The sequence below is a fragment of the Arvicola amphibius genome, chromosome 7 (assembly GCF_903992535.2).
Source record: "Arvicola amphibius chromosome 7, mArvAmp1.2, whole genome shotgun sequence".
NCBI classification, from domain to species: domain Eukaryota; kingdom Metazoa; phylum Chordata; class Mammalia; order Rodentia; family Cricetidae; genus Arvicola; species Arvicola amphibius.
The window spans coordinates 52,315,637-52,330,646 of NC_052053.1; the positions used below are offsets into that span (position 1 = coordinate 52,315,637).

General features: G+C 43.1%; 1 protein-coding gene across 3 annotated transcripts in view; it reads right to left on the minus strand.

The window, feature by feature from the left end:
• The window catches only part of Pbx3 (PBX homeobox 3), a 191,288-nt gene extending 182,828 nt beyond the window's left edge, over positions 1 to 8,460 (minus strand). For 2 of the 3 annotated variants that reach the window (XM_038336555.1, XM_038336552.1), the window contains exons 1-2: positions 8,187 to 8,460; positions 7,275 to 7,348 (exon numbers count right to left, since the gene is read on the minus strand). In XM_038336555.1, the coding sequence (XP_038192483.1) occupies positions 7,275 to 7,348; positions 8,187 to 8,386 (274 nt within the window). In that variant the 5' untranslated portion in view covers positions 8,387 to 8,460. Of the gene's footprint in view, positions 1 to 7,274; positions 7,349 to 7,808; positions 8,029 to 8,186 lie in introns of those variants that run through there. The other variant, XM_038336554.1, reaches the window with a different exon arrangement.
• Positions 8,461 to 15,010: the final 6,550 nt, after the last annotated feature.

The window sequence follows — 15,010 nt, forward strand, 5'->3', positions numbered from 1 at the left end:
AAACTTTCTTGTGAAATTCAGTTTAGTGTTGACATTGGTACACAATGTTTACACTTACAAAGAACTAGCCATATTGCTAATGTCATTTCAGGAAAAACTAAATGACCAAATTCTTAATTTCAAACAGAATGTAAAATGAAAATTTCATATTACATTTAAATAATTGTGGTGAGAGAGAAAGTCCAATATTCCAGAACCTTCTCTAGAGCCTTCAATCAATTTTATTTATATGCAAAACCAAGAGAAACTCGGGTGGGGAGGGTAGAAAAAACAAAACACATACCAAAAAAAAAAAAAAAAAAAAAACCCACAAAGCTCCTCCCGATGCTAAAGCTCTCAATTTACTGACAGGCAAATGGCTTCATGCTGCCACTTAATCTCATTTCTTGCATAATGCCCTCTAATTAGCATATCAAAGTGAATTAATACTTCTAGGGCATTAGCAATGGGGAAATCTGCTCCAGGCTCACAATAGCAGTTAAGAGAGAGCCAAGAAATCCTCAAAAACACCACAAACCACTTTGCATTGCAAAACTGTTCAATTTATTTATCCTCTCTCTCTAAACACTCTTACCGCACACTGTTTTACTACTGTTCACCAAACAAAATGATAATTGCCAAAGTTACCAGCATCTGTACTGCCTGTTTAGAATCTTAATTTAGATTATGCTGCAGATAATTCTTATATGCAACCATTTGTTCTATTATAAATGTTAATATAGAGACAGTGGAAATGTTGACATTCTCAATCAGTTAATTCGAATTTGAAATAAAATTTTATGGGATTTTAAAATTTATGAATTTTTTAATGTAAAAAGCCACCTGCTGGATACTGATGCCTAAGAAATATGCTTTGAAAACTGATGTACCACATAAAACAAAACAAAACAAAATGATTTTGCACTAACATATGTTGGCATCTCCTAAATAATGGTTTAAAGATCAGGAGAAAGCATCTGCATTAAAAGGAGTACACTGTATACCAAAAACTCTTAATATGATCACACAAAAAGGGCTACTACTCAAAACAGCTTATCACTCTTGAAATACTTAAGTTGAAAGCAAACAAATATAAAACTTTAAATATGTTTATCCATAATTACTTTGTTTCAGTAGTAATTGTTACTATGTAGAGAGTAAATAAAAAATTGCTATGCTTATTGAATTTAACACATTCTATCAAATCAACTTCTTTGATAGATAATACACTTTATTCAGATTCAATGCACAAGCAAGCTACACTTTACACTAAAAACTATAATCATCTTTTATGTTTAGGTCATGTCTATTAAAAAGGTAATAAGGGATTCTAACTGAAAGTCCGCTTACAAAGAACATCGTTAAAATCAAGATTTTAAGACTGAAATTTGTTTTCTAATATGTTCTGTGTCTGAAGGCATTAGAGATAGCATATTTTTCTCAGTGGCTCACTCAAGCATTACTTCTTAATTTATTCCCTAATATAGCACTATTACCTAGCTACAACAGCAATTTGTTTCACCAACTTCTATAACTTTGTAAAGAAGAGAAAACGTGGCACACAGAACTAAAAGCACCACTGATTTAGACTCTACTATAGGCTGCGATGCAAATGAATCTCTTCACACCTCCAGTCTGAAATGGTCAATAACAGGAGAGCAGGTACTTGAGAAAGGTCAGCATGGGAGGGTGATGTACGTCTCTGTCAGCTACTACCTCACTCATGCTGATCACACTGATAAAGGGCTAAAGCACAAGCCTGCTGAGAAAACAAATAAAACATTATTCTCATAGTGTCAATATTGAAATAAAAATTATCTAAAAATTATTCACATATACTTGAATATGGGAAAAAATAGTCTAAATCCTTATTTAACTTGATATGTTAGTGCTGACGTGTCAAGTATTTATTCTGAATAAATACAATGTGGTATCAATGTAAGACAAAGTGATGACTTACGTGGTTCAGAAAATTGTTTCAGTTCTTAAAGACCCACTACATAAAATATAATTTCATCCTACAGCATGCTCCTATATACTACCAAAATAAAAGTAAACTAAGTAAGACGTTAACTAAAATCTTGTTTTGGACTATAAAATTTATAAACTCAAATCTAAAACTACAAACAAAATTAATTAAAGGAAAATCATTAGTATAAAAAAACATAGTTCTATGTTATAAAAAACGGGTGTGCTTTGGAGGCAAGCTGGGGTCTCCATTACCAAGAGAGTAATATATTTCTGATTTAGAATAAAGCTATGTGAATTAATAAAAATACCATGGTAGAGTCCCAAATAAAATGTCAAAACCACACAAACCTATAATGAGGCTCACTGAAACTAAAACTAAGGCACAAAAGACTTACTTGCACAGATCAAGTTAGTATTGACAACAGGCTTCAATATATTTTTATTGAAAAGAAAAAAAAAGGCTAAAAAATATCATCCCATTTTAAAGGTATATCTGCATGATACTTCAGACCAGAAAGTTCTAAAACAGCTTGGCAATGACAATTTTTCCAGGTTTCCTACCAACAGATTATGTATATTAATGTTTAAGAATGAAAGAGGAGGAAGAAGTCAGACATAAGTCATTCTTTTACAGCCTTCAAAACGTCCTACACAATCTCCAGTAAACAATATAAATCTATAAAGAGAAAAAATTGTCAAAATATTCTAAAATGGCTTTTAGGAAAATATATTGATAAAGCAATATAATTTATGACATTTATAACATATACTGACTTTGTATTTTTCCTGTTTAATCATTCAGTATTCCCAACATAAACAAACCATAATGTCTATCTAAAATTAATATAAAATTTGAACTATTAAAGGCCATTACTATTTGAATCGCAAAAATTCTAGGATGTTAGGAGTAACAGAGAAAACAAGATTGGCCAGTCGCTGCTATTGTTGAAGGTGAGCAATGTTCAAAGTTCTCTTCTTTCTACACATAATACATACACACACACACACACACATATACATACATACATATGCACACACATATTGTTTACATGTGTGTATAACATATAAAGTAAGAGAGAGAAAGAGTTGTTGTGGTCCATAATAAAGAAACTCTTAGAAGCTGGAAAACAGTTTCACTGAAACAGAAATGCTATACAGATGTGTAATGATGCACCTGTTTCCAAAACTTTGAAGCAAATATTAATTATACTGGATATAGTGCAAGATCAACAAAATATACAGTAAATACAGAACGACTGAGACTCAAAACAATTTCTTATGTCTTTGCTAAATCTTTACTTGATGGTTGATCTGATTTTTACACATTGAAAATTAAATGAATAAAACAACGCTATTTAATAAAAAAATGTAGCAAATTTTTACATGAAAGTCTTTAAAAAAAGACCAGGCCAGAAAATTATGCAAATGAAACACTAAAAATACAAGGAAGAATTAAATGGAAGGGTTAACTAAGAGTACTGCCCTGTTCTCTGAAAGCTACTCACACTTGTAGCAATAAAGATAAAAGGTTTAATCTATCTTATGTTAAATGGGTACAAAAACTCATGTGCAAACTACATTCCTATTCTAGTTCTGATGCCTAAAATTCTTATGACTTTCTCAAGATGGATTCTTTTAAAAGTATAGCGTTTAATAGTCATTTTCTTCTCAAACATAAAAAATCCTTCAAGCAGCCCAACCAGCCAAGCAGGCCTTTCTCTTCCCCTGCGGACACCTCCTGCAGTAGAGAAGTTCATTAAGTTTTATGATCTTCCCAAGTCAGTCCTGCTTATCGGCCTCACAAAGCCTACAAATCTGGCAAACCATCAGTCTGCCATTAGACACTACTAGTAAATGAACGCTATTTAGGGTTTGCGGTGGCAGTAAATCAGAGTTTGGTTGGCAGCTATCAACAATGTGTATTTTAACCTAGCATTATAAAAGGAAAAGGTTATGTTGGTTTTTAGAAATACACACTCTCTTTATACAATCCTATTATTCAGATTATGTACTAAATTGCTAGATTAGTATATATTAAAATTTTTTCTTTGAAAAAAAGTTTCCTTCATTTGAATTCTCATAATTAAAGGTCTTGTATTAAAAAAATGCAGATTTTTTTAAAAGAAGCGCTTCATAGTCAAGATTAAGGAAGTCAAAAATAGGTAAGAAAATATACTAACAAAAGAATGGAGATGAGCAGGCCTCACTGCATTAGAGATGTTTAAGAAGCGATGGATGAGCACATATCCTAAAGAAAATCCTAGCACATCAACTGCTATTTCCCTTGTTTCCATAGTTTAAAACAGATTTTTAAAGCCTGTAACTTTTTGGCTGCTTCTAAAATGTATAAATGTTACAAGTCAACAATGAAAAATGCTTCTGCCCTAAAATAACTGTATGATAAAATTTACAATAAATACATTTAAAAAAAAGAATCATCTTATAGTAAAAGTATACGCTCCTTACCTCTGAACAAGAAAATAATATAATTGTGGCAGATTGCCCATTTATCTGTCAGAGGGGGAAAAGAATGCCTTTTCATATTTGGTAGGGGAGAAAAAGGTGTTTCCAAACTAAGTCCCCTGTGTGCATCGAAACTGGCAGTATTCACTGCCTGGTCAGAAACCTAAAAATCTACTGGCAGTTCTAGCAATACATGAAATTGTTTTTAATGATTTTGTCTTATTTTAAAAGAAAAAGACAACCAAAATCACATTACCCACTGAAGAGGCAGTTCCCACCTACCCACTCCTCTAGTTCTCAACTTGTCCGCTCCTCCCCTCCATTATGTAGAATAGAGTCATCACATATTTCTGGTTTATAGTCACAAAAGACTAGATGAACTTTCTCTAGGTAATTAATCTTTAGCTGTTATGATAATAAATTAATAATATGATTTAAAGTAAAAGTATTAAGCAGCAAATGTATATTCCCTAGCTCTTATTCTCTAAGTTCATAATGTCTCTAAAGCAGGGCTGCAGAAGCAGACTGGGGTAGGCCCTGGAATGTGCTGCCCGGCTTTCTCTGCTCTGGTAACACTAAAGTCTACACAGCTGTTTTATTTCAAGTTGAGGGCTCTGAGTCTAGCGATCCTGTCTCCTTCTAACACTGGTTTGGGACCATGAGGCAGAGCTGTGGATAGTAGGGGAGAATGGAGAAGAGAAAGAGAGCTTCACCCCCATCAATCACTCAGTACTTAAATCCCATCCCTTTCCAGCTCAGAGAGGTTAGCAGGAGGATACCTCACAGCCCAGATAGCCGCCTTCACTCTGTCAGTTGCTGGCTTTTCATAAAAGAGATAACCTGCAAACTTGGGTCACAGGCCATTGCACAAAAAGAGGATCTAATTTACAAGTTATTACTGAAAGCCCCAGAAACAATTTTCAAAACAAAAATTTCTTTTGTCTGCTCCCTTCTGCTTCTTAAATAGCGATAGCGCTACCAAAGCTCCCGACCATCAACCCAGACTCTGAAAAGACTTGTTTCTTTTTCTTAACTCACCTTTGACATGCTGTTGACTATGCTTTCCTTTCAGAATGCTGTAACTAAGCCCTATGCAAATAAGCAACTAGAAGACTAACACTTCTTAATTGAATTCCTCCTGCTAAAAAGCATCCAAACATAAAATGCTGTGTGGTTCTGTGTAGTTAAGCTAAAACTTTAAAGAGGCAAAAAATAAATAAATAAGCATAAATCAAAAGAATGGGGTTCTTGCTAGAGAAGAGTATCAATTCTCTCTCTTTATCATATAAAGTTGAATCAATCTTAATATTCACAACATAGTCAATATTCCAGTGAATAGCTGTCAGCAAAAACTGGAGTGATAGCAGGAAAACCCTCAGAAATTAAACAACATAATATACTAAGAATTATATACTTTTATTCTCCAAAATTAAAAGCCTTCAAGATTCAATGCTGGATCTTTATAGTTGGCTTAAAATCATCTACCATCTTAAATCACAAGGCACTCTAAAGGTAGCTAAAAAATCAACATACAATAAGTCAATAATTTAAAATGATTGTGGTTTTCTGAATGTAAGGTATATCACCAAAGAAATTATCATTAAAAAGCCATGGCATAAATGAAAAGCAAATAAGGTTTTCAATATTTACTAGTAATTATAGTTTAGCATACATACATTAAGAGAACCATCATCTTCTCTGCTTTAGAAATATGAACAGTACCTGTTTAAACAGAGTATATATAACTCAACTACCAGCCTAACAATTCTAGGCAGTGTGTTATTTTATTTGTAAACTCAATTTAAACAGAGTCAAACATTTAACCATTAAAACAGAATCAGTTATAAATGCAAAATACTGGACTTGACTGTTTCTTCTTCCCCTTAACTTACAAAAGGGCAACTTTAAAAAGCAATACACCCAACCCAACACATACAACAATAATCAATGGTAAAGCTTGATTAAGGGATTTGCTTGCCATATACAGGAAAGATAACTAAATGCAAACTAAAACATGTGAATTATATAGTACTTCCACTTCAGCTTTACCATTAAGTCAAAAGCAAAAATACCTTAAATAGAAAAAGTCTGACAAGAAAGTTAAACTAAAATGAACTGCCAAAAAATTCCCTAATAATGTATCTGCAATTTTCATTCCAGCATGTCTGCAAAACCTATCATCTAAACCTATCATCTCATCTACTCCTGCCTTGAACATCAAAATTGTTTCATCTGCATCTGTGGACATTTTTCTTTATATATATTGCAACAGTTACAAGTGTTACAGTTGCAAGATAGAGAATTTAATATAAGTACTAATAGGTGTGATACATTGTATATGCCTAAGCACATAATTTTCCTTCTTGGATTCTTAAAAGTAACCTCCCCACCTAAAACTCTAAATCTGACGTGCTCCTACTGAGGTTTGTTCAGTTGTGTCTTCTACCAGTAGAACCAAAGCTTAAAGCTGCCTAAGTAAAACAAAGTTCTGGTGATGCTCTCCCCAGCACCTGGTCCCTGGCAGTCTCCCATTGCTCTTTTTAAACACTGCTACACAAACAAGGCAAAAAGAGATAGGCGAGAGCGGCTGGCTAGAGCCCCCTCTCTGACTGCACTCAGGGGCTGCCAATAAGGACTTGTGACCCAGCCCCATTCGCGCACACACTTCATTTTGCACCAAAGCAGAATTGAGAAACAGACTCCAGATTTATTGCAGTTTTTTCTCAAGATCTGGAGGTGGGAAGCAGAGAATGATCAAAGATGGCGGTGCCCAAAAGCAGCAGCTCTCAACTGGAGAGTCGAAGGAGTAGCTCTGACCCCACCTCGGGGGTCTCCAGGCCCACTGCGGGCAGAAGTCTTACCTGTTTTCTCTTTGATCTCACACAAGACGCTGAAGAGCGCCGGTTTCATTCTGTGACAGTTCAGAGCATGTTTCCTAAAATAAACAAACAAAAAATAACAAAACACATAGGTATTAGCATCACCTATTGGAATAATATGGCGCCTTCCTAAGTTAAACCCAAGATTTAAAACCGGGTCCCGGTGTGGGAAAGGTCTTTGGAACCACGGGAAGTCAACAAAACCTCAAGTTGACTAGTTCGCGATTGGAGGCAAGCTCTAGCTGTGAGAGCTCCAGCCCGAAAGCAGCGCGACCCATCTGCTGGGCCGACAGCAGCCTCGGCGAACGCAGGGGCGACCCGTGCTGAGGGCTCCGCTCCCGGGTCCGCGGTGGGGACCCCAGGGACCAGACCGACCCGGAGGGGAACCCCATGCCCGAGCTCCGCGAGGGGAGCGGGCGCGGAGGCCGGCCGCCGCCAGCTATCGGCGGTTGACAGCTCCGCAAAGTTTGCAAAACGGCCCTCCCTCCTAGAGAACTTGGCGCTCTGCTTGGGGACCTGAGGGGGAGCAGCCGGTCACCCCCAATCCGGGCGAGCGGAGTGGACGCCGTGAGTCTGGGCCGGCGGAGAAAGTTGCACTTCTCTGCGGCACGGTCCGGACCCGGCTGGGACGCGGAGCGCAAAAAAGTGCGGGCGGGAGGTTTAAATCCGAGGAGGGGGCCGGGCAGCAGAGCACGGAAGAAGCACGGGCCGAGGCTGTCCCGAGCCGGGAGAGCAACTTTGCCCGCGCGATTGGGGGCACGGCGAGTGCCCGGCAGGCCCGGGCAGGCGGAGAAAGTTCCCGCCCGCCACTGAGGCCCTGGTCCAGGGAGCCACCCGGGACCCGAGCCCGGCTCCCGTAAACACACAAAAGATGCTTAATGAGACGACACCAACTTTGCTTGCGCCTCGTCCAAGCTCTGGTCCGTGATGGTCATGATCTGGTGGAGGATGTCGCCGATGTCCTGCTTCCTGCCGTCGCCGTCCGCCCCTTCGTGGCCGTGAGGGGGAGGCGGCAGAGCCATGCCCCCCTGGACCGAGTGGCCGGCTAGGTTCACCCCGGCCAGAGTCTGCAGCATCCTGGATTGATCGTCCATCCCGCCGCGCGCGGGCGGGAGCGGGCGGCGGCGGCGGCGGCGGCGGAGGCGAAGGCTGAGGCGGCGGCGGCGGCGGCGAGGGAGGAGAAGAAAGAGGGGGAGGGGGAGGGGGAGGCGGCCGCGCGCTCCCCGCCCGCGCGGGAGGGGGCGGCCCGGCCCGGCGAGGCCCGAGACTGAGGGGACGCGGACCGGCGTCCGACTCTGGCTTCCGCCGCGGCGGAGACTGAAGACAGCGGCGGGCGGAAGCGGCGAGCTCGCCGGCACTAGCGGAGGCGGAGGCGACGGAGCCCGCTGCCCTCACGCGGCCGCCGCGCCGCCTCCTCAGCTCCCCGGGCCGCGCCGGGCGGCCCCGCGCAACTTGGTCCTCAGTGCCAGCCGAGTTGCCGGGACGCCGCGGCCGCCGCCCGCGCCAGCCTGAACGGTCCCCTCCCTCAGCCGCCCGCCGCCGCCGCCGCCGGCTCAACCGGGCGGGATCCGAGCACCGGCGGCCCCGGGGGAGGGAGCGGCGGCGGCGGCGGCGGCGGAGGAGGAGGAGGCCGACGGGCTGGCCGCGGGGAGAGAGAGGGGCGGAGGAGGAAAGTTTGGGAGCGGGTGGGTCGACGCGGCGGGGGCGCGGAGCCCGGTGGAGGGCCCCGGCGGGCCGCACGCCGGGCGGACAGCAGATTGATGAGGCGGGAGAAGTCGCCGCCGCCACCTCCGGAGCTGCGCACCCAGCCAGCAGCCGCGGCGGACCGGGCTCGAAGGCCGCTCGGCTGAGGGATTGACAGGCTGCCAGTGCCACTCACTCACTGCGGCCCCGGCGCCCGGGGGGAGGGGCGGGGTGAGCTGGGGGGCGGGGAACGCTCCGGTTTCCCCGCCCCCGGGGGCGGGGCCTGTGCTCATTGGACCTTGCGCCTCCCGCCGCCGTCCCTGGCCCCGCCCCTGGGACTGGGACCGTCCTCTCCGGCCTCGGTGGCGGGCACCTGAGAGTAAGCCCGGGAATCCCACGCCTCGTCGCGCCTGCACTCCACAGTTGGATAGCCCCGGCGTGCAAAGTGTTGCCCCGGCTCCTGCTCCTTTCCTAATATTAACAGCAGAGAATTTAGGAGTGGTATATGGGGCCGGGATAGTCTCCCCAAAGCCAATTGCGCGGTCCGCCCTTGCGTGAGATGAGCTTCACGCCTCGGACAGTGCCTGCTACACTTTCCCGCTCTTCCTATCAAGAGGTGGTACCCTCAGGGCACAAGGCCGCGAGCCCGGGGCCAATCGCATTGCGCTCAGCTCCGAACGAGGCGGGACAGAGGCAAGAAAGGGTTGTCCCAATTGGAGCGTTCGAAAGTCCTGGGCTGAGACCGGGAAAGAGGGTCCCAAAGCCCCGCCCCTCCCGCGGTCGCTATAGTAACCTAGAAGGCAGTGCTAGGAGTTGGCGCCGGAGCTGGGGCTTTGCGCTGTCAGTCAAAGAATGACCAGTTAGAGGGGGAGCTTGCACGGACAGACCCCTTTCCTGAAGGGGTAACAGAGGGATATGTCACAGGGAAACACGTCGGCTGGAGAGAAAGTGAAGTCCAGAACTAATTTCTAAGCTAACTGCACTTTGCACGTTCTACAAGTCCTGGTGATCCCGGGCCTACTCTGGCAGGTGTGCAGAATGTGCGGAGCAAGCTGTTAGTCTCACAGACAAGTTTGTTTAGAAATGAATTGGATTTCTCTTGTCAACTTACCCCTTCAGCAGGAGTCGACTCCAGCTACAATCCACGTACCTGGAACAACTCTTCATCCCTTATGCTTCTGCCCACGAGAGGCTAAAAAGGTGTTGGACTCTGGACCTACACCTCTGGTGGAGTCTTGAGGTTGCTCTCGACTTCATCCCTCGGGCGGGGGTTCAACGTGATCTCATTCTAGATTCATGGAGATCACCCTAGAGTAAGTCTTAAACTAGGTGATTCTGAAGTCTAAACGGTCCTTCCTCGGACTCAATAAGCCAGCTTACCTGAAACTAAAAATAGTGGCATGAGGAGATGAAAAATGGCTGTTACTCCGCAGGGTTGAATGTAGGACAAGCAGTTCTTTAAATGCCAGATGGAGTCTTGGAATAAAGCAGGCTACTCAGTTCCAGGTTCTTTCCTTCGTGTGTTGAGTGTGCTTTTAAATACTCCCCACTGCAAAGATAGCAGCCAAGCTCACGGGCCAGGCAAGCTCCGAGCCTTACCAACTGCACAGCTGCGGAGGAAGGAGTTCCAGACAATCCACCCTGCTTAAGTCCAAAGAGCCTCCTTTCAGTTCATTAATATTCCCTGCTCTTCTGTGTGTCAAGTTGCTGATTCTTCAAGCCCTCATTAGGAGTTACAGTCATCATTGATTGGATTTTCTCTACTCTAAACTTGCTTTTCAAACTGTCCCAAATCCTTACACCTTTAGTTTGTTTGTTTGTTTGCATAAAGGAGTGAGAGCAAGCAGACAACTTTTTGTGATTCTCCAACATTGACTATGTATAACTAACAGAGTTTTTTCTGAAAGAGGCTGTAAGCTCTCAGATTCCTTCCAGCTCTAAAATTCAATGATCCTGTTAGTCACTGCTAGGCCTCCTTCCTGCCCTCCTTCTAGGCTCATAATCTTGACTAATCAGTCATGAGGATGAGGCTAATTAGCAATGGGGATTTATGGTTATTCCTAGCCCACTCCAAACAGTGAGTTATGTAAGCAAAGCAACGTATATAAAAATGTAAATAAAATTAGAGAAACACTTAAGCAAATAAAGACAATTGGGAACTATGGGCTATGTAAACAAACTAGAACATAAAAACATAAATTAGAATTAAGAAAACACTTAAGCAAATGCCAGCAATTAGGAATAAAAAAAACTTGTTAAATGCCTAACGTCTGCAGCTAGGTTATGGCACACACCACTAAATCGGTGGTCATTTGGTGGTATGGAAAACTGATACTTCTGCAGTGAAATCAGAGTGGCCTTTTGCTTAGGAGGCTTCACGTTTAATTATTATTAATATGATAAGCAATAAACATCAGTAGGTCCTAGCAGGGCTTCTTTCACAGGCTCACTGGCAACTGTAATTGAAGTAAAGTATAAATCTTTTCTTAAGATTATTATTATTTAATAGGTGTGGGTGTTTTGTCTGCATGTATGTCTGCTCAGCACATGCATGCCTGATGTCCATGGAGGCCAGAAGAGCGTGTCAGATTCCCTTGGGACTGGAATTAAAGACAACTTTCAGCTGCCTTGTGGATGCCAGGAATCAAAACAGGTCCTTTGGAAGAGCAGCCAAGACTGACCAACCACTGAGCCATCTCTCTAGCCACCTTCGCCCTGCTTTATCTTTCTCCCCTCCCCACCTCCCTTTTGTTGTTGTTGCTGCTATGGATGTTGTTGGTTTTGTTTTTTAACATAGGACATTATGTATATTCTGGACGGGCTTGAATTCATTATGTAGCTAAGGATGACCCTGATCTTCCTGCCTCTATCATTCAGAATGCTAATATTATGGTATATATACCTGTTTTATGTTCTGCTAAGGATAGAACCAGGCATTATGCATGCTAAGCAAGCCGTCTACCAACTGAGCTACATCCTGGCCCCTGGTATTGGAGGTTCCCTTATCTCTGCTTAGTAACGTAAGTCATAGCCATCTATGCCTTCACAGATTAATAGAATAGACCCTCCCTAAGTGCCTAAATCTATCTTTGCTGTTTCTAAAGTGGTGATTACTTTAAAAGTCACGGAAAACGTAATTTACTTTTGGCAAGTGGACATTCTTGTAACATTAACAGTGACAAAATGGTGTTAAGGGCAAGGTATTTTAAGATGTGACTTCAATATATAACTGGTTTGGTTTAAAGAAGAAAAAATAGAACTTAGCTTGCTAAGAAAAAATTACATTTTCTTCGTGGTGTATGCATATAAAATATCTTCAAGCATGTCAGCCCATGTGCCTTGTAATGTCCAAAGTAGGACTTCATGTGTCCTGCTCTGTCATCCTCCACTTTATCTCTCTGAGGCAGGGCCCCTCACAGAACCTGGAGCTATGCTGGTGGCCAGCCAGTTCCAGAGCTCTTTCTCCACTCACAACAATCCTGTGGCTGCAGGAACTCTCACACCATGCTTGACTCTTTACATGGGTTCTGGATGTTTGAACAGAGTCCTCATGCTTGCCCCAACAAGCATGCTTCCCTACTACACCATGTCCCCAAACCCAGTTTGGATTTTCTAAGTTGTCATTTTAGGAAAACTGTCTCAGTGCTTATTGTCTGTGCTGATCAGTTTCTCACATACCCAGACCCACCTGGAAGAAAGATTCAGCTGCAGAACTGCCCCCATCAGACTAGCACGTGGGCATGTTTGTAGAGTATTATGCCTGGTGATGTGGGAGGACTGAGCCTACTGTGGGCAGTGCGATCCCTGGCTATGCGATGCTGGTGAGTATAAGAAAGGTAGGTAGGCGAGTCAGGAGAAACAATAGAGAAAGCATAGGTTTTCCACGGTCTCTGCTTCAGTTCCTGAATACCAGGTCCTGCCTTGAGTTCCTGCCTTCTCTTCTCTTAATGACAACCTTTAATACTTCTTCTTCCAAATTGAGCTTATCAATGCTTTATTACAGTAACAATGAAGTTAGCTAGAAAATTCCACAAAGTGTCACTGTTACATTTTTTCCACCGTTTTAGGCAAGAATCACTAGAACTGGTTCTTTATATTTGATGCTTGTGTGACATGTAGCCAAATCAAAAGGTCAGTGAATAACAGTCCACCTTTCTACAATAAGACCCAATAAAGAAGATGAGGCAGAAGGATTCAGAATTGAGAACATCTGGGAGATAGAGACAGAGGGGCAATATTGGTTGGGGTACATAATTTCTGAAAAATTTGCTAGAGATCTCCATCACTTACATGTTTTGGTTCCTCATGGTAACTAGTCCAGTGCAGTCTCCCATTTACATAGAAGGCACCAGGGTTAATACTCTCAATTGCTTGCCTGTCATCTATTGGCCCATCTTATTCATGCTGCATGATTCATACCAATGGCTATGTTCTTAGTCACAGTCATGATCACAATCCTCAGAGCCTGTTAGGAAAGAGGGGTGATCTTATTAATAGACTTAAAGCCAACCAGTCATGGTTCTGCTCTTCTTGGGTCTCCTGCCTCTCTCCATTGGTCAACAAAGCCCTGATTCTATTTTTTTTTAATATTTTAAGCAGTATATTTTATTTTATTTATTTTTGTTTATTTTTTTCTCTTTTTTTATTAAAAATTTCCATCTCCTCCCTTCCTCCCTTTTCCCCCCCTCCCCTCCACCCATACCCCCAATCCCTCCCTCTCCAGGCCAAAGAGCCATCAAAGTTCCCTACACTATGTTAAGTCCAAGGTCCTCCCAACTCCCTCCAGGTCCAGGAAGGTGAGCAACCAAACTGACAAGGCTCACACAGAGCCCGTCCATGCTGTAGAATCAAAGCCTATAGCCATTGTCCTTGGCTTCTCAGTCAGCCTCCACCGTCAGCCTCATTCAGAGAGTCCGGTTTGATCGCATGTTCCATCAGTCCCATTCCAACTGGTCTTGGTGATCTCCCGTTAGTTCTGTCCCACCATCTCAGTGGGTGGACGCATCCCTTGTGGTCCTGACTTCCTTGGTCATGTTCTCCCTCCTTCTGCTCCTCATCAGGACCTTGGGAGCTCAGTCCAGTGCTCCAATGTGGAAAGCCCTGATTCTTGAACGGCAGCAGGGGCCATCTAGTGATAAGAAAATGATCATGTAAGGATAAAATCAACATGATTGGTGGTTTATCTTTCTTCTATGTAGCACAAATTTTAATTGTTCTAAATAAAAGCCCGGAGTCAAATATTAGGGGGTGAAAGCTGAGAGATCAGAGAAGCAGAGCAGCCAGTCAATAGAGAGTTCTTACCTCTACCGATGCTCAGACCAAAGGGGTGATTCTGTCCTCAGGTTGATGCCTCAGACTGCATCCTCTGACCAACTGCTTCAGACTGCACCTCAGACTGCCCTAAGCTCCTGTCTCCTCCCACCTTATGTTCCTTTCATCCACCCTGCCATACCCCTTCCCTACTCCACCTTCTTAGTGCTGGGATTAACGGTGTGGGACTCCCAAATACTGGGATTAAAGGTGCGAGTCACCACCGCCTGACCTTTAGTGGTTTAGCTCTGCACTCTGATCTTCAGGCAAGCTTTAGTTATTAAAACACAAACAAAATATCACTGCACTTCTAACCCTCATAATCACAGCTGATCATAAGGGAAGCGCTTGACAAGTCACAACGAAAGGATAGCCTACAAAATATTTGACCAGTACTCCTTGAAACTCCCAAGCTCATCAAAAACAAAGAGTATGAAAACTGTCACAAGCAAGAATAGTCTAAGAAAACCTAATGACAAGATCTTATATCCAGTCTGAACACAAACTCCTACCTTTAAAAAAAAGTTTGGTATTTTTTGTTTTGTTTTTGTTTTGGGGGTATGTGTTTGTTGTAAGTTTGATTGTGTGATTTATTGGTTGGTTGGTTGGTTTGAGGCAGAGTTGGTCCTGGCTTGCCTGGAACTCACTATGTAGCCCAGATTGCCCTGCCTTCCCAGTGCTAGGAGTAAAGGTATGTGCCCCCACACCTGGCAGATACGTTGATG